The 24319-nt window shown below is 45.1% G+C and overlaps 8 protein-coding genes across 8 annotated transcripts; 4 read left to right on the top strand and 4 right to left on the bottom strand.

Annotated features, from left to right (window-relative positions):
* Positions 1-2858: 2858 nt before the first annotated feature.
* BDR25DRAFT_300627 (uncharacterized protein) lies at positions 2859-3643 on the bottom strand. The gene is made up of 3 exons (XM_033689415.1): positions 3589-3643; positions 3451-3533; positions 2859-3393 (listed from the first exon to the last, which is right to left on the bottom strand). Exons 2-3 carry the CDS (start codon positions 3482-3484, stop codon positions 3191-3193), a joined length of 237 nt encoding a protein of 78 aa, XP_033553627.1. The 5' UTR covers positions 3485-3533; positions 3589-3643; the 3' UTR covers positions 2859-3190.
* A 122-nt stretch (positions 3644-3765) lies between these two features.
* BDR25DRAFT_300626 (phosphoserine aminotransferase) lies at positions 3766-5425 on the top strand. The gene is made up of 2 exons (XM_033689414.1): positions 3766-4764; positions 4815-5425. The coding sequence occupies exons 1-2, from the start codon at positions 3896-3898 to the stop codon at positions 5185-5187; spliced, it is 1242 nt and encodes a 413-aa protein (XP_033553626.1). The 5' UTR covers positions 3766-3895; the 3' UTR covers positions 5188-5425.
* A 4440-nt stretch (positions 5426-9865) lies between these two features.
* BDR25DRAFT_278118 (putative gentisate 1,2-dioxygenase) lies at positions 9866-11115 on the top strand. The gene is made up of 3 exons (XM_033687662.1): positions 9866-10224; positions 10276-10710; positions 10760-11115. The coding sequence occupies exons 1-3, from the start codon at positions 9960-9962 to the stop codon at positions 11059-11061; spliced, it is 1002 nt and encodes a 333-aa protein (XP_033553625.1). The 5' UTR covers positions 9866-9959; the 3' UTR covers positions 11062-11115.
* A 617-nt stretch (positions 11116-11732) lies between these two features.
* BDR25DRAFT_278114 (fumarylacetoacetate hydrolase family protein-like protein) lies at positions 11733-13015 on the top strand. Its single transcript, XM_033687661.1, has 4 exons — positions 11733-12092; positions 12144-12280; positions 12413-12782; positions 12845-13015. Exons 1-4 carry the CDS (start codon positions 11819-11821, stop codon positions 12949-12951), a joined length of 888 nt encoding a protein of 295 aa, XP_033553624.1. The 5' UTR covers positions 11733-11818; the 3' UTR covers positions 12952-13015.
* BDR25DRAFT_349844 (uncharacterized protein) lies at positions 12977-15867 on the bottom strand (the record flags this gene model as incomplete). The annotated part of the gene is made up of 8 exons (XM_033694606.1): positions 12977-13088; positions 13155-13202; positions 13340-13425; positions 13464-13544; positions 13586-13609; positions 13665-13851; positions 13886-13965; positions 14017-15867. 8 exons carry the CDS (start codon positions 15865-15867, stop codon positions 12977-12979), a joined length of 2469 nt encoding a protein of 822 aa, XP_033553623.1.
* Positions 15868-16820: 953 nt separating this feature from the next.
* BDR25DRAFT_252984 (WD domain-containing protein) lies at positions 16821-18169 on the bottom strand. Its single transcript, XM_033686212.1, has 2 exons — positions 17804-18169; positions 16821-17740 (listed from the first exon to the last, which is right to left on the bottom strand). Exons 1-2 carry the CDS (start codon positions 18154-18156, stop codon positions 16831-16833), a joined length of 1263 nt encoding a protein of 420 aa, XP_033553622.1. The 5' UTR covers positions 18157-18169; the 3' UTR covers positions 16821-16830.
* Positions 18170-18539: 370 nt separating this feature from the next.
* BDR25DRAFT_210532 (transcriptional coactivator/pterin dehydratase) lies at positions 18540-19015 on the bottom strand (the record flags this gene model as incomplete). The annotated part of the gene is made up of 3 exons (XM_033684652.1): positions 18540-18707; positions 18760-18822; positions 18872-19015. The coding sequence occupies 3 exons, from the start codon at positions 19013-19015 to the stop codon at positions 18540-18542; spliced, it is 375 nt and encodes a 124-aa protein (XP_033553621.1).
* A 2961-nt stretch (positions 19016-21976) lies between these two features.
* BDR25DRAFT_331431 (phosphoglycerate mutase-like protein) lies at positions 21977-23293 on the top strand (the record flags this gene model as incomplete). Its single annotated transcript, XM_033692631.1, has 4 exons — positions 21977-22345; positions 22400-22797; positions 22958-23065; positions 23112-23293. The coding sequence occupies exons 1-4, from the start codon at positions 21984-21986 to the stop codon at positions 23291-23293; spliced, it is 1050 nt and encodes a 349-aa protein (XP_033553620.1). The 5' UTR covers positions 21977-21983.
* Between the last annotated feature and the right edge of the window lie 1026 nt (positions 23294-24319).

Here is a 24319-nt window from a genome sequence, read left to right as displayed (position 1 = left end):
GCCCCTGGCTCCTGACACCCGTATTAGGCATAGCACAGATTTGACTGCGGAGTTGGACTGGGGGCTAGCACAGCATAATGCATGCACACGAGAGTTGCGATAGTAGTCCCTACGTAGCGAGCCACCCACCAAGGCGAGCCAAAATATAGGCACTTTCGCTTTAACATGTTTTCGACTCTACGCACGTTTCTGGATATATTTGATTCCCTGAAATTCTTGGAGTTTGGCTATCTTAAACCCTTGGGAACGTCTCCTTCCCAAAAATTACAACGTCGTTGCCGCCTCATCACCCAGATTGTAAAGAGCAGTTTTTTAGTGCCTCCACACGTCACCTCCATCGCGGCTCAACCACAACCTCTCATCACTGATAATACTGATGATAGGACAGTTTTCCATCCTTGACGACTGATGATCCTGCTGATAGGTCATCGTCAACCCTGTGGCTGCCGTCAGACGCTAATTCGTGCATTGTCGCCACGTCGATCAGTACCTTCCAATCAAATCGAGATAATCCAGGTATTCCTAACGCCACCTACATCTCACATGACTGTAATGTAACTTACCTGATGGTTCTATTTGTTGGATTACCGTGACTTCCCTCTTAGCTGTGGCTGTGCATTGTGTTTGATTTCTGTCAGCCTAGCTTATCCTTTGTGAGGAGCGGATTTTCCACCGGCGGCGCGATGCACTAATCCATAGAAAGATCTCACTAAATTACATTCTATAAAAAAAGCTTTTAGTTTTACTAAATCTTTTATAAACTTTGTAATTATTAGTAATTAAATATGCTTTTTAGCTTGCTTATATGTTTATTTACTATACGTGTTTTAAATAGTTTTTAAACTACTTAAAGTTTACCTATTTAGATGTTCTTCTAGTTATTGTTTTTAATTATAGCTTTATATAGCTGAATTATTCTTTAGTTTAATTATACTAGTTAATCTATTAATTTTTATTCCTTACGCGTTAGCGTTTAAAGAGATAGGTTCTTCTATACTATTTCCTCTATTAGCTAATCTAATAGTTAGCAACTTAGACTATGTTATTCTATTGCTTAGTGTTAGGTAGTTATTGTTACAATGTAAGGACGGAGCTCTGTACCACTGCGCTAATACAACTAAAAAGGTGTGAATAACCAACCAACAGTTGATCTTGCGTATGTAACGAGGTCGGCACGGTCAACCACGTGGCCTTCTCTCGCTCATAGAGGTTTAGGCTAGGCTAGAGACAACCGCTAGTGCTAGTGCTTACCCTAGCATTACCTATATATATATTATACTATGCGAGAATACTTAGCTTAAGTATTCTCGTGCGTACCTTTTGGTATAGTGGGGAAAGTCGTATAGTATCGGCTTGGCAGGCGGGGTGCCTACCTCATTACAGCGTACAGAATAGTATATATACCTGTCGAGCGTAAGCCATCTCGGCCTTGCATACAATATCTTATCTAAATCTATCCCTTGTTAGGCGACCTAGTATTAGTAACGTAGGATCTAAAAGAGAGAGAGAGAGGAGAGGGTATACTGCCTTGCACAACTAGGCTAGGAAGGGTTTACAGTCCTTGCTAGGTCCCTAACAGGGTAAGAAAGATTAGTAGCTTTAGTTCTCTGTAAGGGAACAGAGTACTAGAACGTGCTTCCTTAAAAAGGATATTAGATATGAAGTATATTGCTATACCTAAGGCTGTGCCTTAACAATAAGAATAACTCCACCTTTTTCTAGATGGAAGAGGGCAAGACTATATACCTTTTAACAATTGCTGTGATCGCTAAGTCCTAGCGGTGTTTGCTAGCCTTAGCTAGCAAACACCGCGATTAGTTGCCCAGCCTTGCGATCACACTATCTAGGTATCTATTAGTATATTATCTCTGCTAATATTGCTAAAGCTGCTATCCTGACATCATCTCTTCTATCCTGCTAAGTCGATATCATATCAGGATAGGCAAGTATGGGACGCGGCGCCTAGGCGGACCTGGCAAGCGGAGACGCGTAAGCAGCAACTGCGGGATGGGCGGCGTATATAGGATAAGCGGCAAAGGGAGCTGGGCCCGGCCAGCCGAACTCTATAGATGGGATCCCACCTATAGTCTGCCCACGCTGGAGCTCACGTTGAAAGCGCTGCTCTTCCCGCAACTCAGCCTTGTCTTCTCGCATGAGCTGAGAAGGGGCCATAAGGTAGGCGAGTCGACAATGTATTGAGATCCGAACAAGGTGGATTGAACCAGTGTACTGTAAGGTCTAAGGAGCGAGAGAGAGCTCTGGGCTGACTATATACTGTACGAGAAAGGAGCTAGTCCTAATGAGTGAATAGTGCAGTACATGGGTATGGTATCGCGTGAGACATGTGCGACATGCCCTCCTCTTGCTCCGCTAAACCGCGCGCGGGCCTCTAACGTCCTCACCTCTATATCCCGGCGCATCCTCTTAAGCCGTTCCTCTCTAGAAGAAGACGTACGCTGTAGCTTCCTGCGGTTGTTCGGGTTTATATAGAGACGATTGCCTACAGTCTGCCAATACGCTATTATATTAGCTAGTCTACTCGACGGGCGACCTTTGCGTCTGTAAACTTAGCCTTCTTTTTAACGGCTATCTCCGCCACCTTCTTGAAAAAGGCTATCCCTTCAATATTCGAAAAGCTGGCAAGGCTCTCAGACTTCTACGGCTGCGAACGCGACATTTGAGGCTTGTACGACATCTCTCGGGAGAAGATACGATATGGCCGACAGTATATTGTAGACGCGTCTATCGCGAGGAGCTCGTCAATCCTGTTCTCTACAGCAGACATGAGCGCCTCCTCTATACTAAGCATCATACTACTGCGCAGGCGCAGCTTAGCGTTGTCGTTGACTCTTACGTCTGGGTCAATATCTATTAAAAAGTCGTACCTGGGCCGCGACGGCGAGGAGGATAAAATATGAGAGTCGTTGAAGCGTGCTGGCGTCTGTCCTGGTGGCAATGCAGCTCTGGCAACTATTGGAGAGGCTACGACCGGCGGTGACGAGGGTAAAACAGGCAGAGCTCGACGCGCGGTGGCTGGCTCAACTAGATCTAGCACCTCAATATCCTCTGTCGACCTGCGCCTCTAGAGAGCGAGCCCTAAAGTCCACCTCTGACAGCGACAAAGAGCCACTGCTAACGCTTATAGTATCCTCTGTCCCCCGAGCGGCTTCTCGCGTCCGCTCTAAGAGCCTCACGTCAACTTCGGCGCTGATTTTGACGCTGGTTTTGACGCCGGCGCCTTCGACAGCTTCTCCGCCAGCCTCGCCTTTAGCGCCGGCCTTGTCTTGGGCGTCGACTTTGCTCTTGACGCCGTCACTGGCGCGTCAGTCAACGACTGGGCTATCCTAGTTCTCTGGACCGACTTGCGCGCGCGTGTTGGTGGCTTTGGAGGCTCTACAACAGGTATAAACCTAGAAATTCCGAGCGGGCTACCCCAGGCGACTGACTTACGCATCTTGCGGCTCTGGGACCTGCTAGTAACCATATTGGACGCATTCGGCGGCTCTCGAGAGGGCTTAGGGACGGTCGGGCGACTAAACACCATAGACAGTCAGTATACGCCAAAAACGCGTTCGCGAGCTGCCTCACTTCAATATTAGTTGTTCTGCAGCAGCTACAGGCTCTGTACAGGCACTGGCGCGACCCGTCAATCCCCCATACAAATCAGGTGTCGGGCGGAATAATGCAATGCCGGATGCCAAGCTTTCCCCGAATTACACATCTAATAGATCCGCCCACCGTACTGCGGGGCACTTTTCAACACCAAAAAAATTGCAACGTTCCTTCTGAGAAGTCCCCAACCCCCAATTTCTAAGGCCTCTATACGGAAAGTTCTTCAAGCCAGATGCTCAAGCCCTAGCAGTCCTATATTAATTCGATTCCACCCGTTAATAGAATGCCCACCAGATCAGATATCCACTACTTTGGTGCAGGCCCAGCCCTGCTGCCAACTGACGTCCTCGAGGATGCCGCCAAGGCTCTTCTCAACTATAGCGATACTGGTCTAGGCATCGCCGAGCATTCGCACCGGTCGGAGATAGCCTCTACTATCATTAATGAGGCCAAAGCTGATCTGGCTTCCTACCTGGATATTCCAGACAATTACGAGATCCTCTTCATGCAGGGTGGCGGCTCAGCGGAGTTCTCCGCTATGGCTTACAACTTTGTTGGCGCATGGGTTGCCCGCAAACACAAAGAGCTCGGGCCAGATGACAGCTCAATGCAGGAGCTCAAGTTGGCCGTGAAGAACTTCAAGATCGACTACATCATCACTGGTGGCTGGTCTAAAAAGGCAGCGGCTGAAGCTGAGCGACTTTTCGGCTCCGAGCATGTCAATATTGTGGCGGATAGCCGTGAGCTGAATGACGGCAAGTTTGGAACCATACCGGAAGAGAGGACCTGGAACTTGTCCGAGGACGCTGCTATGGTATATTACTGTGACAACGAAACTGTTGATGGCGTCGAATTCCCCCAATTTCCGAAGTCTCTTGAACCGAAGCATGATGGACCAATTGTCGTTGCTGACATGAGCTCCAACATTCTTTCAAGGAAGATACCGATGCAGAATTTTTCTGCAATCTTCTTCGGCGCCCAGAAGAATCTAGGATCTACCGGTGTCACCGTGGTCATTATCAAGAAGAGCTTGCTACCACAGCCTTCTGTGGCCTTGATGAAACAACTGGCCCTTCCTATCCCCCCTCGTATTCTCGAGTTTGAGACTATTGCTAAAAGCAATAGTCTCTATAACACACTAAGCATCTTTGAGTACGTGCATTCGTTCAGGAACTAGCCTCGGCTAATCAAGACCTTTCCAGTGTGTATATAGCGGGTCGGGTTCTGAAGAAGCTGCTGCAACAGTACCCAGACAAAGTCCAAGGACAGCAAGCTGTATCCGAATTGAAGGCTCAGCTTATCTACACGGCCCTCGAAGCCCGTCCTGATGTCTACAAGATTATTCCTGACAAGACAGTGCGTTCACGCATGAATATTTGCTTCAGGATTGAAGGTGGCGATGCTGCTGAGGAAACTTTCTTAAAGCAAGGGGTTACCTTGGGGCTAACCGGGTTAAGAGGTCACCGTGATGTGCGAGGAATTCGAGCCAGCAATTACAACTCGGTTTCTCTCGAAAGCGCCAAGAAGCTTGCCAGCTTTATTGGCACTTTCGCGTCGCAAAGGGGGAATCAATAGAAAAAGTTGAATCCTCAAAAGTCTGATTCCAAGCTTCCTGGTTGTGCTGAATCACCACCACATCTCTTAGCAAGTTTGATCTTTTTGATAAATGTTTGCATTTATAGATTCATCGCTCAATTGCGGCGAGTTACCGTAGCTACTTTCGCTATGAACCTGGTGCAGTAATCAGCTGAAACATTCATTTCTTCATAGTGAAGGATAGTAACCCGAATACCCTATCTTCTCATTCACTTCCTTTTGCACGTGCTCGGCATCTCCTTTGTAAAGCTTTCACCTCGATCCCTCTCGTTCTTCCAATCCTTCCACCTCTCTTCCACCACCTTCGCCTGCTGCTCTTGCCCCTAATCCTCTTCCTGCTGCTTTGTACGCGCAGGTGGGTGGGCTTGTTCCCGCACTTCTATCCTGCAAGTAGCCAAAGGTGGCTGAATTCACATTCATTTTCACGCTATTTTTCCTTTACTATACCTTGCCCATCAATCCAAGCGTTTCTGAAAAGGTACAAGCCTGCTTGGCATCACACGGTTCGATAAAAGCAATAATGGTGTGTAGAACATCATCTGCGCCCGTCTGTCAAGGGGATAGCAAGCTGAGTTGATTACTGATAGGTATTCCCATGCTTTTTTGCGGAGAAACATGGCTACAATGAGGCTTTCAAGACTCATATAGAAGCCTCCAACCATGTCATCATCAGCCACATAGGCCATAGTTGTTGCCAAAGGGACGAATATGGTCAATTAATATGTCTTCTAGTAGTGTTAGAATATAGCTTTACTATAGCTTTACTAAATAGCTTATAGCTTTTCTACCTTTTATTTTACTTATTTAAAAACACTATTTAGTTTTTAAAGTATCTTAAATAAATTTAGTTTATACTTATAGTTAGTATAAAATAGTAATTATCTTGTAGTACTAGATTTAGTAGTGTTAAAGGTAAGCTATGCTTATAGAAGCTATTCTACCTTGTTATTCTAATTCTTGCTAACATACTTCTCTAAGTACTACTCTAGTATGCTGTTTATCTATTTAGTTTAACTGTTTATTTATAGGTAAACATAGTTAATATTACACTTTTAATTTCTAATACGCATAGCATTATTTTTTAGTTGTGACGGCGCGTACCGCGTCACATCCTCTGCGGCTCAGCTCCCTCGCTTGCGCAACGAGTAGCGCCTTAGCAAGAGGCACACATGTATACCTTAAACTCGCAGAGCAGCTTCTCTGCTTCTTAGTTTAATCTAGTTAGGTTACACCACCTCTTGCTTGTAGCTTAAGCATGCTGATTGTGACACTAGCAGCTAGATATATAAAGTTTATTTTTATCTATAATGTACTTCACAGGCGAGTTGCTCACACACCTAAGTTACTTACTTTTGCTAAGACTCTACTAAACTACTCTTTCTACACTAATACATTTCCTATAACACTACTTAGACGCGCTAAAAGAATGTTAGATACAGCTTACACTTTAAGCTTTTAAATAAAACATAAAACTCTTAAAAAAATGTGCTATAGCTATATATAAAGTTTTATAAAAAATAATAAATAACTATAGCGCTAGATAACTTTTATAAGCTAATTCTACAGCTAAATTATAAAGGCTAGGTAATAAAAAAAAGCAGGTAATTATTAAGACTATACTTAAGCTATATACGCAAGAAATTTCTTCTTAGATAGCATTTATAGCATTTATAGCTAATTCTTTGCGCGCTAAGCATAATCTAGGCTATGTTTACATAAACTAGCCTAGTATGTTTATAAAGTGTTATTTAAAGCTTAAAGTAAAGTTTTAAGTGTAAGTATAGTTAAAAAATATTTAGCTAATTATAAACTTTATTTTACTAAAGTTATATATGTTATTATTCTAGATACTATACTTAGCTTTAATATTCTCTATAAAGCTAAACCTGCTCTAAATTACTTTAGAACTTTTATAAAAAGCTCTTTTATAGTTATACTTACACTTAAATATTACTTTATGTTGAATGGGCTCCGACAGCTAGCTGCTTATGGTATGAGCACTTAAGTAGCAAGAGTAAGAGTGGTGTACGGTGTGCACAGCGTACAAGGTAGGTAAGGTGAGGGCAACATGTTTCTGGTTCTATTGCTCTTGTCTTTCCTCCGTACGGAGGAAAAGGGGGATATCTAGATGTTCGCGCACGGAGGTTCGCGCACGAGCATCATGTGACATAGATACGTGATCCTGCTTGTGCGCGATCGCTTGTATCTAGGCTGTAACGCTGCTGCTGCGTACAGACACTTTAAGCTTTAAATAACACTTTATAAATGTACTAGGCTAGTTTATATAAACATAGCCTAGATTATACTTAGCGCGTAAAGAATTAGCTATATTAGCTATAAATGCTATTTAAGGGGAAATTTCTTACACATATAGCTTAAGTATAGTCTTAATAATTACCTACTTTTTTTTATTACCTAGCCTTTATAATTTAGCTGTAGAATTAGCTTATAAAAGTTATCTAGCGCTATAGTTATTTATTATTTTTTATAAAACTTTATATATAGCTATAGTACATTTTTTTTAAAAGTTTTATATTTTATTTAAAAGCTTAAAGTATAAGCTATATCTAACATTCTTTTAGCACGTTTAAGTAGTGTTGTAGGGAATGCATTAGTGTAGAAAAAGTAGTTTAGTAGGGTCTTAGCAAAAGTAAGCAACTTAGGTGTGTAAGCAACTTGCCTGTAAAGTACGTTAACTATTTTATCTAGTAACTTCTAGTTAGCTAGTTGTACTCTTTAAACTTTATAAGCTAGCCTTTTAGCTACTATTAATTCTTTAATAGCTTTAAAGTGTATATACTTAGTACATCTATATATAATTACTATTATAATATTATATATTTATTTTAATTCTAGTTTTTTTAAGTTAGAAAGTTTAGTAATAAAGTTTATAAATGTAACAATTCGCAGGGATTATTCTATCTCGGGTTGCCTAACAAACTAATATCTAAAGGTTTCTTATATCTACTCTAACCCTGCCCAAGCCCCTGCTGTACCCCTATTCCCCTAAGTATTTAGCTGCACCTCTTCTTCTAGCTAGCTTAGTAGTTTTCTAATATCCTTTATACCAGGCCTATAGAGGTTAATAGAATTCCTAGGTTTCTAAGTCTCTATACACTTCTATATGTCTTTAAGTAGATTTATACTACATTTAAATATATTGTCTTACCTACGCTGCTATATTATATTAAAAAAACTTTCTTTTACTAGTAATAGCTTTATTAATAATATAATATTAATTATCTTATTTAATTATATCTAAGCCTAAAACACATTTAATTTAGTTTAAGTTAGAATACTTACATACTATTATATTACATTATTTAATTATATAAAATAAAAAATTTATTAACTAAAGCTTTTAAGTTTAAGACTTTTTATCTTTTATAATTAAAATTACTTTTAGAAAAGTTATAAAAAGTGTAGTAAAGTAAAAACATAAAGACTACTAACTTAATAACTTATTAGAATTAAAGATAACTACTAATGCTTAACTTTTAATTACTAACTACTACTTAGATAATAGCTAAACCTACTTTTATAAAACTTAAAGCTAAAGACTTACTTAATTTAAAGGTAAGCTATAGCAACTTAGCTTTTAAGCTAAGAACTATTAGTTTTAATTAACTTTTACTAACTACTAAATTACTTTTAATAATGTTTTAAATTACTACTTTAATAGTAAAAGGCTTTTTAGACACTTTTAATAATACTCTAATTCTACTTTACTAAACATACGCCTAAGATTAAGAATTTTATTAATAGTAAAAAACTAATGTTTAAATAATAGTAAGCCTTAATTATAGATAAGTGTAACATTAATATAGATTACTATTAAAGTAGGCGCATACACATAGCGTTTAGTTTAGAGGACACTGTTAGCATTGTAAAGAAATACTTAGAGTATAAACACCTAGCTAAATTAGACTAGTTTTAGTTTAAAAAAGTAAAGAACATAATAGTAATACTTTCTTACTACAGTTACTACTAATAGAGACTATTAGTTTATAAAAAAAGGTAGTGTAATAATTTATAAAAATTATATTGTTTTAAGTTGCTTAATAAACTAATGTTTAAAGGTTTCTTATATCTGCTCTAACCTTGCCCTAGCCTATTAAGGGAGCATGGCCAACTATATCTTCAGTTAGAACCAACTGCGGAGACATAATATTTTCTGACCCCCTAAAATCATCAGGTTAGGAGCCAATTTCAGTGGCAAAACACGCAGGTAATGTAGGCGTCTAAGCCAACCTAACATGGTTCATAAGAAGGATCGGCAACAGTGATTTCAGAAGTATGTAAACCTCGACGGCATATTGAAACGTAATATTGATATCATAACATGGGGAAAGCATCTTTGTTGAACCTCCCGCTGCAATCATGGGGAACGTCGTGTGTGAAGTCCTCGTGACTATCACATGAGGAATGAAATGCTGCTGCCGTGATGCAGCGCGTTCGGATTTGGCCACAACCTTGATTTGTTGTGAACCTAACGGATGTTTGAGGAAATTTCTGCTGTGACATGGTTGAAATTGCGGGGAACCGGACGCATCGGGGACATCGGGGACATCGGGAACACGGGGAGATAGGGTGGCTTACCCCGCCGGCTGAGCCTTGGACCATACGGCTTGGAATCAGACTCGACGGGATGCTTGAACGTTGAAATAAACGTCAGTGAAGATTACTTCGGTGAAGTTCAATCATCGAGTTTGTTCACAATAGCATATCCCCACTCTGTGAATATCATAAAAATGGTGGACCCGAAAACCCAATCGGCCAGTCAATTGGAACCGAGCATTCAGACCATTGACGATGTTATTAAAGGGGCTTCTAACGTGAATGCAGTGCCGTTGTGGCCCCAGATGGTCAAGTATAATCCACCGAAACCGAATCCGCGTTGCGTCCCTCATATTTGGAGATATGAGGAAGTCCGGCCGTATCTAGTCCGAGCGGGAGAGCTCGTGAAAGATAAAGACGCTGAAAGAAGGGTACTTATGCTGGTCAACCCGGAACGAGGTATGCTCTCCCATATCGTGTAGATCGGACGGCGGCTAAGTTCTTTAATAGAGGGTCCATACACCACGGATACACTATATGCTGGTCTACAGTTGGTGATGCCTAATGAGACTGCTCCTGCGCACCGTCACACCGCCTTTGCCATGCGCTTCGTAATTGAAGGTAACGGTGGGTTTACCGCTGTGCATGGGAAGCGCATTCAAATGAATAGAGGAGATGTCATCCTCACTCCAACCTGGAACTGGCACGATCATGGAAAGGATGGTTCTGGGCCCATGATCTGGTTAGATGGCCTCGACCTTCCCTCATTCATCCACTTCCCGGTTCACTTTGTTGAGCACTTTGACAAACCAAGATACCCTGCGGAGAGTGTTGATACCAGTCAGAGTCCAATCGTATTCCCATGGAGTAAGATGAAGAAGCAGCTGGATGACAGGCCAGGAGAATGGGTGGCAGAGGAGTACCGGAAGGCCGACGGGAGTTATGGCATGTATCGCATGACCTAAGGCCGTACCAATACTGACTCCTCATTCAGTAAGCAAAACTCTGAATCCATCTGCAGAGCGGGTAAACAAAGGGGCATCCTCCAGACCTCGTCGCGAGACCACGTCATCCGTTTACCATGTTATCATGGGGGGTGGATATTCGAATATCAACGGAGAGAAGTTTGAATGGAAAGAAGGGGACACCTTTTGCATTCCATCTTGGTATCAATACCAGCATTTTGCTGGCCCTAACGAGACTGTCTATTTGTATCGCTTTGATGACAAGCCGATGATTGAAGCATTGGGTTTTTACCGCTGGGAAGGTATGGATACAGAGGATCTTGTGACATAAGTAGGGGTTAATAAATAAGTTGCGGTGCTGTTGATGAAAGTTTTAAGGGCGATGAAGATGGTTGTAAAGAAAGCGCTCTTCGGGAAAGACCAGAATCGCACCTTCCAGCTTCCAGGGCTTTAAATTATGATTGAGCAATGGCAATGTGATTGAGATACGTTCATGTTAATTAGAATGGTGCTCGTCGATCTATATTTGCGCTTTGCGAGACACAGATCATAAGATTCGCGTAGAGGGTTATAGATTTGCACGCTAGACCGCGTGACTTTATCCGTTCGCGGCCGTGTAGTAAAATCTTCCTCCATTCCCGCTATAATAATAGGTTGCAAAGTATGCTTAGTCCAAGTCTAAACGCTTTTATCATTCTCAGTCTCCCTACATCTGAGTGGACCGTCACAGACGATATGTTTTGGCACGTGATGGCTTTGCACAAACCTTCCAAGTTTCCAGTGTTGGAAGCTTCGGCTGGACTTTTATTCACAGGATACCGCACTTGCAATTCATGATTGCATCAACCTAGCTTTGTAAGTCTCCCCTGTCTGAAAACTCTTTCTCCCCGCAACGCATATCGAACTTCTGAGGTCCTTCGGCCAATGATTACCCGGCCAAATCCCGAACCCCCATCCCGATTCCCCACATCCGCATTCGCGTTCATTCCGTATTCCGACATCGCCGCGTAATCTTCGACATCAAACCCCTCAACATCATAGTTTAAATTTCTCTTCATCAGGCCCTACCATTCACATTGCTATCCAACATGCCTTCGTGGAAACGCTTAATACGCTTCGTGTCCACAGACGGACTTGTTTTACGCGGAGAACCGATCCTTCCTTCTGAGGACTTTGACATTGGCTCGACGACTGAGGACACAGGCCTGAAAGCAAAGATCATCAAGGTTGCAAAAGGAGGGATTTTCGACGATGAGACGAAGGTGACAGATGAAGTTGCCACTGTGAAGACGTTGTTGGGACCAGTCGATCAGGATGAAACGCCGATTATCAGATGTATTGGGCTAAACTTCATCAAGCATAGTACGTGGACTCTAGGTTCGCCTAACGTGGAAGACTGACCCTTGGAAACAGTTCAGGAGGGCGGAAGGACATTGCCACCGTTCCCTTCTACTTTCATAAAAGCGAACACGTGTTTGCAAGATCATGGCGCTCCCATCGTTATTCCGAAGATTGCGCAAGATGATCAGGCTGATTACGAGGGAGAATTTGTATGTATCTCTTTGCAACACCGTCCTAGATCACTTTTCGCGGTTATCCTTCTCGAGATCCTTCCTACGTTTCTACCCCTGATTCTACGCTTCCTTTATCACACCCACTTCACCTTACTTAACGTTGACTAGTGCTACATCATTTCGCGCGATGCCAAAGACGTCTCTGAAGAGGATGCCTTCTCGTACATTGGCGGCTACACATGTGGTAACGACGTTAGCTCCCGTAAACTCCAACGTGACCCTAAGCTCGCCGGCACAGTTCCACAGTGGAACTTCAGCAAGGGTTTCGACACCTACTGCCCACTTGGGCCCTGCATCGTATCCACCGAACTCATCCCGGACCCCAGTAAACTTTACTTGAAGACTATTGTTGATGGAGAGGTGAGGCAGTCGGAGACCATCGACGACTTGTGCTTCAAAGTGCCGACGTTGGTGAGTTATTGTAGTCAGGGGACTACGTTGAAAAAAGGAACTGTTGTTATGACCGGGACACCCAGTGGTACGCAAACCCCTTCCTATGTGTAACAGTACCGAAAACAGGAACAATACTAACAGTGGCAGGTGTTGGTTACGCCATGAACCCTCCGCGATTTTTGAAGCCTGGAACACAGGTTGAGGTCAACATCACGCAAATCGGGACATTAAAAAACCCCGTGGAGTTTGCTTAAGTTGCGATGACGTTCTGAACACCCGTTATAATAGAAATTCCATACCCATCAAGATTTTCCAATTAATTTTACGTTCTAATCGCTGGCCTGATGTGAAAACAGTTTTCCTTTGATACTCAGACAAGTTCGAATTCGTGCTTAGGAAACCATGACCTTCTAAGGCAAACCTTACACGTAGATTCAATAATCTCGTATTTTGTCACTTGTAAGAATAAGTCGTTAGAATGTCTTCGCATACTGAAGCCAGATAACTAAACCAACGACGCCGATTATCCTTCAAAACTTCTTTTAGCACTTATTTCTATCCTCTATTCAAAGTTCCTATTGCCAGAGTATTGCTTCTATGTTCCTTCCTCGCAATGCTTAAGTGCCGTGAGATTTACCTCACTTGACATCTTCCCTAGTAGCTTTCTCCTCGATTTCCAACTCCATCCGCAGACTTAACGGAGGTGAGTAAATATGTTGTATTTGCAGCTGCGACAGCATATTCACACTTTCCACTAAATAAGAACGACGAGAACTCCATGGCTAAGCCTGCAACAAGCAATGTTTATTGTATTAACCTCCTTCCTAATTCCACGTATGAACTTGTACTATCTGGATATACTCATGGCTCACTAGCACGCTTTGACACGCAGTTGGAAATACTGTGCCTCATCTATTGCGAGAAGTGATCATGATAACATCTATCTGTCATTCTTGCTGGAATCGACGAATACGTCTGAAAAATATATAATTTTGTCCCAAATAACTTCTGTCGTGTTTTGGAGGAGACAATATGAAGTCCAAATGTGTGCAAACGCACTCCACACTTTTACATTATTCGATCTAACAATCCTCGAGATATTGCATACAACACCTGAGTGTATGCATACCCTCTCAAATCTCTGACACCATACACTTGAACCTGCGCCGGATCCCAAATCCCCCTCACAGCTCAGCTACTCGTATCCAGTCTCCTCTGCAATATAGCTCCCATAGCCAAAGCCCCCGACCCAGCAACGACATTGCCTCCTAACCGCCATCCGTAACCCATGGAATCGCCATTCCAGGCTCTTCCGCCACCTTCACCCTAGCCTGCATCATCTCCCTCAGCCCATCAGCCCTAAAATACGTCTCCATCATACGCTGCCACATCGTCACTTGCTCAACGTCATACACAGGCACACAATCCCCAAACTCCTTCAGCCTACCATCCTTGCCTTGATATCCCATCACCGCTGGATCCGGCTCCTCCGGCCTCGCCTGGAACAGCGTAGTCCCGTCTATGGCGAATATCGACGAGGGAGCCGGAAGTGCACGACCGCGGTCAAGATAACATGGTCCGAAGTAGACTTGGTCTTCCTTCTGGCGCTCTGATTTTTGGACCTGGAGGCGCGCGACGCGCTGCGAGTGAGCGTACCAACGGCGCTGGGATTCTAACGCTAGGACGTCTTGCACAGCTTGCGGCACCTCCTCGGATTGGATGGTCGTGTCATTGATGGCATCCAGACGGTGATACTCAGCTGCTTGCTCCTGCAGCTCTGTTTCCCGCGCAATGAACGGATTCTTTATCATCTCGTCGAGATAAATCTGCGCGTCAGGATGCCCGAAAACGGTCACGTGTTTCAGGCCCCGAAATTTCACTAGATCTTTAAACCCTGGAATCGCACGGACGTCGTTTTGTGCCTTTGCAGTTAGGCTGGAGATATCGATCCGGAGGGTTAGATGTTGGAGACAATAGCTCTCTCCTAGCAGCTTGATGGCAGATTCGATGTGTTTCGCGAACTGTGCTGGACGCGCGATACGCACGTCGAAATCTACGGCCCGGATGAATTGGCGGGCGGTAGGTCCGATGCGGGAGAGGAACCGCGTGAGGCTGATAATGGGATGGGGCGGGTGTCCTGTTCGAACGGTGAAGGTGTTGCTGGTGTAGAATATGTATTCACCTAGGGTTCTAAGCATTCGGGATACTTGAGTAACTTGAAGAAGCTGTTCTGGGGGTGGGAGGTTTAGCGTGCAAGTTGTGGTTGTCATGGAGGGAGGAATGAGGAGTGAGAGGATTGGTCGGTCGCAGTTGTGTTCTGTGTCCCATGTTGCAATCAAGGGATGCGGAAACGTCAGGACTTCGCTCAAAATCTTAAACAGCACGTTTACCGGGAGATCCTCAAACTGCTTCCCCGTGCGGATGCAGACAGCATTTCCATCTGGTAATGGATGAGGAAGCCCGAATCCCCAGTGCTTATCCCACAACGAGAACAGTGGCTTGAAGACTTCATCTTCTTTCCCGCGTGGGAGAAAGTAGGTCAACTCAGCGCCTTTAGGCCATTTGATAGCATCCTGATCTCCGTCTGTGGAATCTGGTCCTAGCGGCCGCAGATCTCGCTCATAGTACTGCTCCACGTGTTGGCAGTAGCTGTAAACGCATTGCCAGACCTGATGTACCGTATTTCCCAAGCCCAGTACTCCGCCATTCAAGTTCCTCAGCAAAGGGAAATTCTGTATAACCCACGTTACCATGTTCTTCACGCTACCAGTCCGTGTAGGAGACGCCAGTAGCGCAAAGTAGATCAATTGCTGCCAGGTAAAGGGCTGACTTCGTGCATCATCCTGCTGAAAGGTGTCTGTGAAGGTGGCGTGGAGAAGGGACCCTGGTTCCACTAGTTCGAGCCCGAAGCGGTTGAATGGGAGGTTGACGGGTTGCTGGTATGAGAGACCAGGAAAGTGGACGAGGAGGGTGAGATCGGCGGATTTGGAGGGGAGGTGAAGCTGAGAGGTTATAGTCGAGATGGGGTTGGTGATGAAGTTGGAAGAGCTGGTGTCCAGTGCGAGCGTGTCGACTTGCTTTGGGGAGCTGCCGACTGATGTGCTTATGTTTGCGATAGCAGTGAGTTGCTCTTGCTCCAGAGATGCCGTTTCTCGTGGAGTTCTAGCCATGGCGCTGAGATGTTCTCGTGGGTGAGGGCTGTGAGAGTTTTGGGAATGAGGTCAGGGCCGTTATATCTGGATTGCATCTTGGATAGCCTCGAGTGAAAGTGTTGTCGTCGAGTGATTCCCCCTGTTCTAAAAATTGTGAAGTAGGTGAAGAAGAGTTTGGTAGTGACATAGACTCCATAAATGCTCTGTGGAGCAGGCAGTGACATGGTGATTTCGAACAATATAGGTGTTGATGGTGGTCACCGTGCTATGCTTGCAAAGCCCCAATCTAGTACTGAAGATAGAGCAGCTGTTCGCGATGGTACAGCATGTTACCACATAACATGGAACATGATCAAAGTAGCGTCAGTCTATCAGACCCTTTGCTAGAATTAGAGAGAGCGTCAACAGGATGCACCACTCTAAGCTAATGGGATCCACGCCATGCTCCAGAGTAGGTAGGAAGACGCAGCACTTTGGGCGGTGGAAATACGATGAAAAAGCAATACAAGAGGCGCAGGACTTGGGAAGGCTTTTCAAAATCCATCTCTACGGTCCCAATTTCGGCCCATAGATGGATTGACCGAGATAACAGAAACCAAGACCACAGCCTCAGTCCCAGGAACAAACAACATGTGGAAAAGGTGAGGGCGTGCAATACGGTGGTTGAAACGCAGAATATAATAAGCTTGTATCTTTCTGTTCTGTGCCAGAAATTAGCATCTCTTAAGCTTCGTGGCCAATGCTAGCGAGGAGGTTGGCCAGCGAGCCCTACTCTGATAATGCTCCTTGATGTGCGGCAGCACGCTGTACCCCAGATGCCTCCCTACGATGTCAGCCTTAGGGAATTCATAGCACATGTTTTGACCCACTAGAGCCACATTTTCTCTGGAAGCCCATCTGATGCGGAGGGTAATCGCATAAAATTTTTGGATGCGCCGAACCCAAGAACAATCATACCTAGCTATGCTAGCGCCAAAGCACTCAATCCAAGCCCGAGAAGCCTAAAATGCCGTTTCCCTGTAATGTCTTTCCCTTGTTCTTCTTGCGCCTCTTTCGCTTCTTGCTAGACTTCTCCTCTTCGCTGCTGTCTTCTTGTTCCCCCTCGTTACTATTATCGTCCGAGTCGCTTTCATGGGCGCGTTTCGGTCCATTTGTCTCCTCCTCGTCGTCGTCTATGTCGACCCAGACCTTTTCATGCCACACTTTTACCATTTTGCCACCTCCGCTGATCATTCGGCCAGTGACATCAAACCCCAGCCCAACAACAGCTTCGGCCTGGAACTCATCGTGCTTCAGTTCTGCGACAACCTTGTTCGGGCCAATCTTTATGAATCGTAACCCTCCATTGCCTAGGCCGACAGCAACCAATCTGCCTGAAGGTCCAACACCATCTGGGACCAAAGCGATGCTGTCCAAGCTCTCTCCACCTCCTTGAGATCGATCTACCACAATGCGCGCATCTTGGTCATCCCATACCCCACGCTCCCATAGAGTGAGAACACCCGTGCCGCCTCCGACGAGGACTTTCTCGCCAACGCTCGTTCCCCGCGAGGGTAAACCAGTCATAATGACCGAGCTCAGCAGCTCCTCCTCTTGATCCTCACTTCTCACCATAACGCCTCGTCGAAGATCTGTGACTGCCAGCGTGCTGCCTCCGGTGCTGACCCATTGCTTGCTGAACCCGCTAGTGCTCGCCGCTGTCGGAGGAAGGGGCGTTAGGGAGGAAATATAGTCGTCGTGAGGATGAAAAGTCTGGTGAGGCTTTGGTGAAGCTTTTGGCCCAAGGTCGCGGATGTCGTATAGGTGTAGGGCGCCCGAATCAGTGGCGAGAAGTAGCGACTGTGGTGAGAGGGCATGGAGGAGCGAGGGGTGGTCAAGGGAACCCGAAGCGCTGGATATTGTCAGGAACCAGGGTCAATTCAGAAGCATATAAGGAAATAGCTGAGACACTGACGGATCGCGTGGGATGGCGATTTTCGCAGTAACGTTGCCGGTTCCGACGTCGGCAGCTTTCACGATACCATCTGTGCCCGCTGAGTACAATTGCGTGCCATCAACATCAAATCCAAGGGTTCTACAGCTCCCCTTGTGCCGCCTAGTCTTCCACGCCGTCTCTATGTGGCCGAATCCATTTTCTGAGGCGAGCGTCGCGTCGGGATCGCTGTTGTCGTCGCTCGCGCCTGCGGGCAGTCGGTACGTGTAGACGTGCCCTGAGGCAAGTCCAACAGAGACAATTGGCTCTGTAGGGTGAATTGCTTGGGCGAAAAGGTCGTGCGAGAGCGGGATGGTGCAGACGGTGTCGAACATTACGCCTGAAGGTTTTGCTGGTTGGTGGTTAAGGAAAATTAACGAAAACGTGAACCAAGGATGACGAGCAACCTTTACCGAGAGTCCGAGACTTAATCGATAACGCGTTCTCGCGCTGCGACATGGCACCTTGTTATCTTAACTCTCTTCCTAGGATTTAAAATGACATTGAAAGAATACACATTGGTATCGTAAATTATGCCTTTATCTATATTTCCCAGATTATTCATCACGAAGAGCTTAGATGTGAACTGCAAGACTGGTGGTGGGTGCAGTGGAAGATTGTTGTATTGTTGTGGAGCCTCTCGGGCTGCCATAATATATAGAGAGGTGCAGGCGCTAGTTGATCGTGGCTTGGCCTGGTTACATGAACCATTGCTAATCTAGTCATTTCGTGAAGATGGGGGAGGGCCACACTTTTGGGCGTCGCTCTGGCCTACCGTCCCAATAAGCTGGGCTTGGTCGTCGCAATATCTCGCCATGAATGTGTCCTTAGCAGAAAGGCCGCGGGGTTTGTGTGTCGTCCAGTACACGGTGAGAGATCCGAAATCCTGTCCCCATGTGAGCCATACTCGAAACACTGCTGGCCAAGGACAGCCTGACCGTAATCATTTTTGAATGGTGGTTTTTCGATTTGCTTCCCACTCCGATACACGTATGAAGATCCTAATAAGGGTTAGATTGGCGGTAACTGTGGGGTGCATCTCTTAATTACTAGGACTTTGGTGTATGTTTTGAAATAGTACGTCTTCCCAAGTTGTATTTGCTCTCCGTTTAACTCCCACCCATTTTCAAGCAACACTTCTAACTCGGCCTTTACCTTGCTTTCATCTTGACCTTCAGAAATCTTTGGCTGCATGATTGCGCTGCTTGACATCTGTTTGGTTGTGCTCAAGTTTGCCAAACGGTAATTTTTTCGAATGTGGACGAGCGGGGTGACGGACCTAACAACACGCGCTGCCATGATATCATCAATGGGATTACGAAGTACAGTGTGTACAAGCAGTTCGAGTATTTTAGGTCGTGTGGTGGAGCGCTGCTGGCAATGGATGGCTGACCCAGAGCAAGGGTTTTTATTCTTCAGCAGGTTCCAAAGAAATACCTTCGCGCTGTCCGTGCGCCTCCCAGAACGAGAGACAGAGAATCAGAAACTTCACGTGACTATCCTCGCGTACCAGAACTTGATACTTAACCTGAATACAAGACAGCACTTTTCTTAAGAAGGTGCTCACCTGCATTTATCGGGCCCTTTTTTAGCGTTTGATCCTCACAGCAACTTACAAAAGGCTCAACGGTTGTTGCCGCGTCTGGGAAATTAAAGAACGCGACACTGTATCTCTTAGGGATTATCTCCTGGTCGCTAATATCCTGCCTCGCCTTGTTGTTGTTTGAGCGAGGAGGTTCATGTACCCTGTGAACGGTGTTTTTCCACCGCCTATTAGTCCAGCGCATCAGTAGATACCCTACGTCGACTAGAATCGTTCCCTGTTTCGGTTCAACGTGTGTGAACTTTCCCCTTTTTTGACCGCAGTACTTGAAGCTTTGTCGGTCGAGCTGATGTATGCTATTTCTAGACCGCCAACATCTTACTAAAAGAGAAGTGTGAGGGTGTCAAAGTCAGAGTGCGCTGGAATTCCGACGACGTTACCAGATCGGACGAGCTGGGTAGGTACAGCAGGATAATGGATGAGACTGGACATAAATAAAGAGCCTGTGTGGTATTGGCTTAGGGATTCCTCCGTGCATAAGTCAAGTGCAATGGACAGGCACTCGAGGAGTTTTTCTAAAAGCTCGGCACAGTCCTAGTTCTTTGTTAGAAACTGAGAACCCTACACGGGACAGGGGATGTGCCCGATAAAACTCCGCAGCACACTCATGGAACCCTGGCAACTTCTGTTCGCTTGGCCAAAGGCCCAAGGAATTGTTCTTGGGATTACCAAAATCGAAACTTTCTTTTCACACATGTCTTGCCACATATCTTCTCCCTCCCTACCAAAGTATCCCCTGTTGAGTGAACCAGGCGTTGGACATCTCTTTCTCGTTCTCCGAGAGGTTGAAAAATTGCCTGCTCTTTAACGCTTGTGATTAATACCATCATTGTTCATGGAAGAAAGGCTCAGCTCACCCATTCGATAACTCGAAACATCTATCAATCTTGCCCTGCTGAATATGCTTGCAGTTACGGAGCTCTCAAAGCTCTAGTCACCTGACACTACCTTCACCTAGAACTATATACACCCGTAGTTATCCTCCTTTAGCAATCAATCCAGTTCCTCATGCCTCTGGTGCTCCCACAAGCTTCACGGAATGCCATGGCTGTTAAGACGGAAGAAGCCAACAGCCCTTGGCGCGTTATCAACTTCGGATACAGTATGTTAGTGATCCTCACTAGGTCCGTTGAGTAAACGGCTGAAATCAATGGTGGGAACATTTGAATCCATTCGTATTTCTCTGTAGGATCCCAAGGATAAGGAATAATGGAACACAAGGTTCGGTCGCGGTGGCTAGAGAAAACTTTGGGTTGTTAAGGGGAGTTGGAGGATCGCGGGATTTATTGCCGGCCTCATTAGACTTTCCTTAGCCCAGATCAATGGCGAGGACGGATCATTTCAATATATCCTATTAGTATTTTTTTAAGAACTCAGACCCATCCAATCATTAACTATGTCTTTAACAACACATAGTCAATCTAGGTCAGAAAACTTGGTATTCAGTCGTCACGTATTTTTGTGTGTAGTATTCCCTCTCCGCAGTCAAAGGCCAAAGGAATCTCTAGCTTTTCTATGCTCACCACTCTCGAAATATGCAAGCGACTTAAAAGATAAAGGATAGTGTAAGACAACCCCCCCTTGAAACTCATATTCTTTTCTACATGAACTAACATTAATGTAACCTCCTATTTCTCAATCACTCCAAGATATTAGGGGAAGAAGTACGCCTAACCGCTGATTGCTTATATCCAATCTTGGTAGTTCGCTGAGAATAATTTAAGATTTATTCATGATCGTGCTTGCGCCATCGTAGAGCAGTCGTTCGATGCTAGCGTTAATTGCAGACTCGAAAACCGCTGTACATATATGTTTTAGTAGCCTCATTTCCTTTCATTTCAATCTCTGGCCTTCTCAGTCTGTCAACCTTTTGTAGCGAGTCAATATCGTAATATACATCGTTAAGGTTGCACAAAACTTAAGATTCATATTTTTCTCACGCGTGATGCATCCTAAGGCACAGCTCGAGTCTTTGTGGGACACCCAGGAATATGCTCCGTGATCGAAAACCCCACACATCGTAACTATCCTATATAGAAAGATACGACTTTCACTTAATGAGGCTTCCAAAGCAACTATGTAATATCTGCTTCTTAATTCACATGTATTACAGTACAGCCATACGGAAATTATTACTCTTATATGTATTGAAGTTTCGTATTAAAAACTTGGAAAAATGTAAGCGTTTTATCTATGTAAACTTTATACAACCAGTTTTGTAAAAGTATCCTAATATTTAGCTATTGTTTTCTGCTATTATACTACAGAAATTAATTGAAATAAAAAGCTAGCCCGAATTAGTGCATTAAACTTCTTTGCATTTGTGTTGCACTCCTTAAGATTAGGGTGGTGAAGAACTACGGTGATCTGCATTCACGTTTTGCATTGATTGGCCCTCAGCGTCATCTGCAAGGGACCACCGGGATTACAATGCATCACCATTTCCACACGGAGACTTGATAAGTAAACCCGAGTTGTTGGATGTCGGGCCTCTTCTTTGCTAATTCTCTCCAGCTTTCTCCTTCACTTCATAGAATCACTAATGATAATATCTGCAAGATGCTTGTGTCGTATCTCGCATCTGGGCTCGCGATCATCGCATTTTCTTGCTTGGCTAGCGCTCACAGCGACCATGTGAACTACACGGTCGTGCCAGGAATCTTCCTTCAAGATGATCCAAGCACCAACGCTTCAACCTTCAACTTTACTGCTTCCAATTTTGGACTCATAGACAGGGATTATCCGACCGACTCTTCCTGTCCCGACCGCAAGCATTCAACCCAGTGGCAGCGTCTTTCCCATTACATCTCCGCATTGAACTCACATTCGCGTTCTAACGAACGGTACTCCCTCCTCTTTCTCGGTCGCCATGGTGAGGGATTCCACAATGCCGCCGAGTCGTTTTATGGAACGCCAGCATGGTTAGTCCTGACTTGGTGTTGTGATGGATTCTAAATCTGACACCCTTCTCACAGGAACTGTTATTGGTCTGAGCTTGACGGGAATGGAACCGCCACGTGGGCTGATGCTCACCTGACTGCTACCGGTATCAATCAAGCACTCACAGTGAACAAATTCTGGAAGCACTTGATGCAAGACGAGAAGATTACTCCTCCAGAAACGTATTACACCAGTCCACTGTATCGATGTCTGTCAACTGCGAATTTGACATTTTCCGGACTTGATCTTCCGAGAAGGAATCAGTTCGTCCCGACCATCAAAGAATATTTCCGCGAGGGCATTAGTGCCCACACCTGCGACCGGCGCAGCAACAAGACTTTCATCCACTCGAACTTTCCAAGCTACCGGTTTGAGAAGGGTTTCCCAGAATACGACCCATATTGGACCGCCCTACACGCTGAAACTAGCACAGGGTACTAGACTCTGGATAAAAGCTCTGAAAACTTCTGCTAACTGTTTGGCAGTACGCAATGTTTTCCCCTACCTTACCTAATGTAGACTTAGACTGAGATACCACCTACCTGGGTTCGATTCTGTATCTGAACAACCTGTTAATTGTGCCCGACATCTAGACCAGGATATTCGCTCCAAAAAGGTACTTGACGACGTCTTCTCCAACGATGATAGTACTTATATCTCTGTGACGGCACATTCTGGAGAAATCGCCAGCTTGCTTCGAGGTGAGCAATTATGGTTGGCAAAGCGGACTTTCCTAACTCATCTCAGTGCTTGGGCATCGAACCTTTAGTCTTAGTACTGGGGCAGTGCTACCAGTGTTCGTGAAGGTGACGACACTGCAGGGTAACAGCCCAACGACTACCACGCAGGCGTTCACATCTGTGAGTACGTGTGCGACAGCGCCAACAATTCGGGCTTCCACATGCAACGACTGCTCTTGCTGTAAATGAGGTCGTTTCCTATGAATGACAGTTGATCAATGGAATATTTAATTTTGAATTCACGCTATTCAAGCTTCGATATTTAAAAGATTTCTTTACGTTCCCTCCATCACTCTAAACCCCATTACGAATATCAAGCCTCATACAAACAACCTGCGAGCGTAACCAAGAACCGGCCTACAAGAATAGGAGACAGTCCGGGGTGCCCAACATCCTGTCCAAAGTTGCGGGGAAAGGGAAGCGGGACGTTATTAGCCTTGATATGTGATATTTCTGCCAATGGGACGAGGCACTAACGAAACCCCGTGGGGAAGCGCGATAACTTGCTAAAATACAACTAGATGTTCTTCGCACCCTTCAGCCATCTTAGACACGAACCATCAAGATCTGGTGTTGCCAAAGGGAGAAACCAGGTATGTCCATAGCTTGCGGTCATCTCGTCAGATAGCTTTGGCAACTAGTAGAACCCCGGGGATATGGAGTTACGTTTCAGCTCTCTCAAACTGTGGAGATGTTCTCCATCAAAATAGATCGAAGTTCGGTCGATCTTCCCGTCCACCGTCCCACTCTGCCACCATCTCCATTATTGCATGGGCATCCACCGTTCCTTCCAGCCGCGTCGAGCTAAGGGTGGTCTTGATAGGGGCGCTTCATGACCTTGTCAGGCACCCTGATCTTGATCACCGAGATCGACATTTAGCTTGAAATGTAAAACTTGCTTATCTTCACTTCCATTCCCTAGTGATTCCTAGCTCAACCCGAACAGCGCAGGGCATTAGAGCATTTTTCGCCATTCTGAGGGTCATCGTGAGGACGGAAGTGACCCATGTCGTGGGAAAGGAGGACCTGTGTATCTTACTTGCGTTAGTAGGTTGATCTGCAGAGATCACGGGTGATGAAGATCGCTAACTGAACCTCATCTCTACCGCTCTAGGTGGCAACGGTTGTATGCTGCGTGTTGGCGAACCTCTGTAAGACTTGTTCCAACGACGTACTGTGGGCGAAATAACACTCCAGCAGAGGTTTTGCGTAGCA

Source organism: Lindgomyces ingoldianus (assembly GCF_010093535.1).
Source record: "Lindgomyces ingoldianus strain ATCC 200398 unplaced genomic scaffold BDR25scaffold_3, whole genome shotgun sequence".
NCBI classification, from domain to species: Eukaryota; Fungi; Ascomycota; class Dothideomycetes; order Pleosporales; family Lindgomycetaceae; genus Lindgomyces; species Lindgomyces ingoldianus.
The sequence above is the reverse complement of the archived record's forward strand: the minus strand, read 5'-3'. Positions and strand labels throughout refer to the sequence as shown.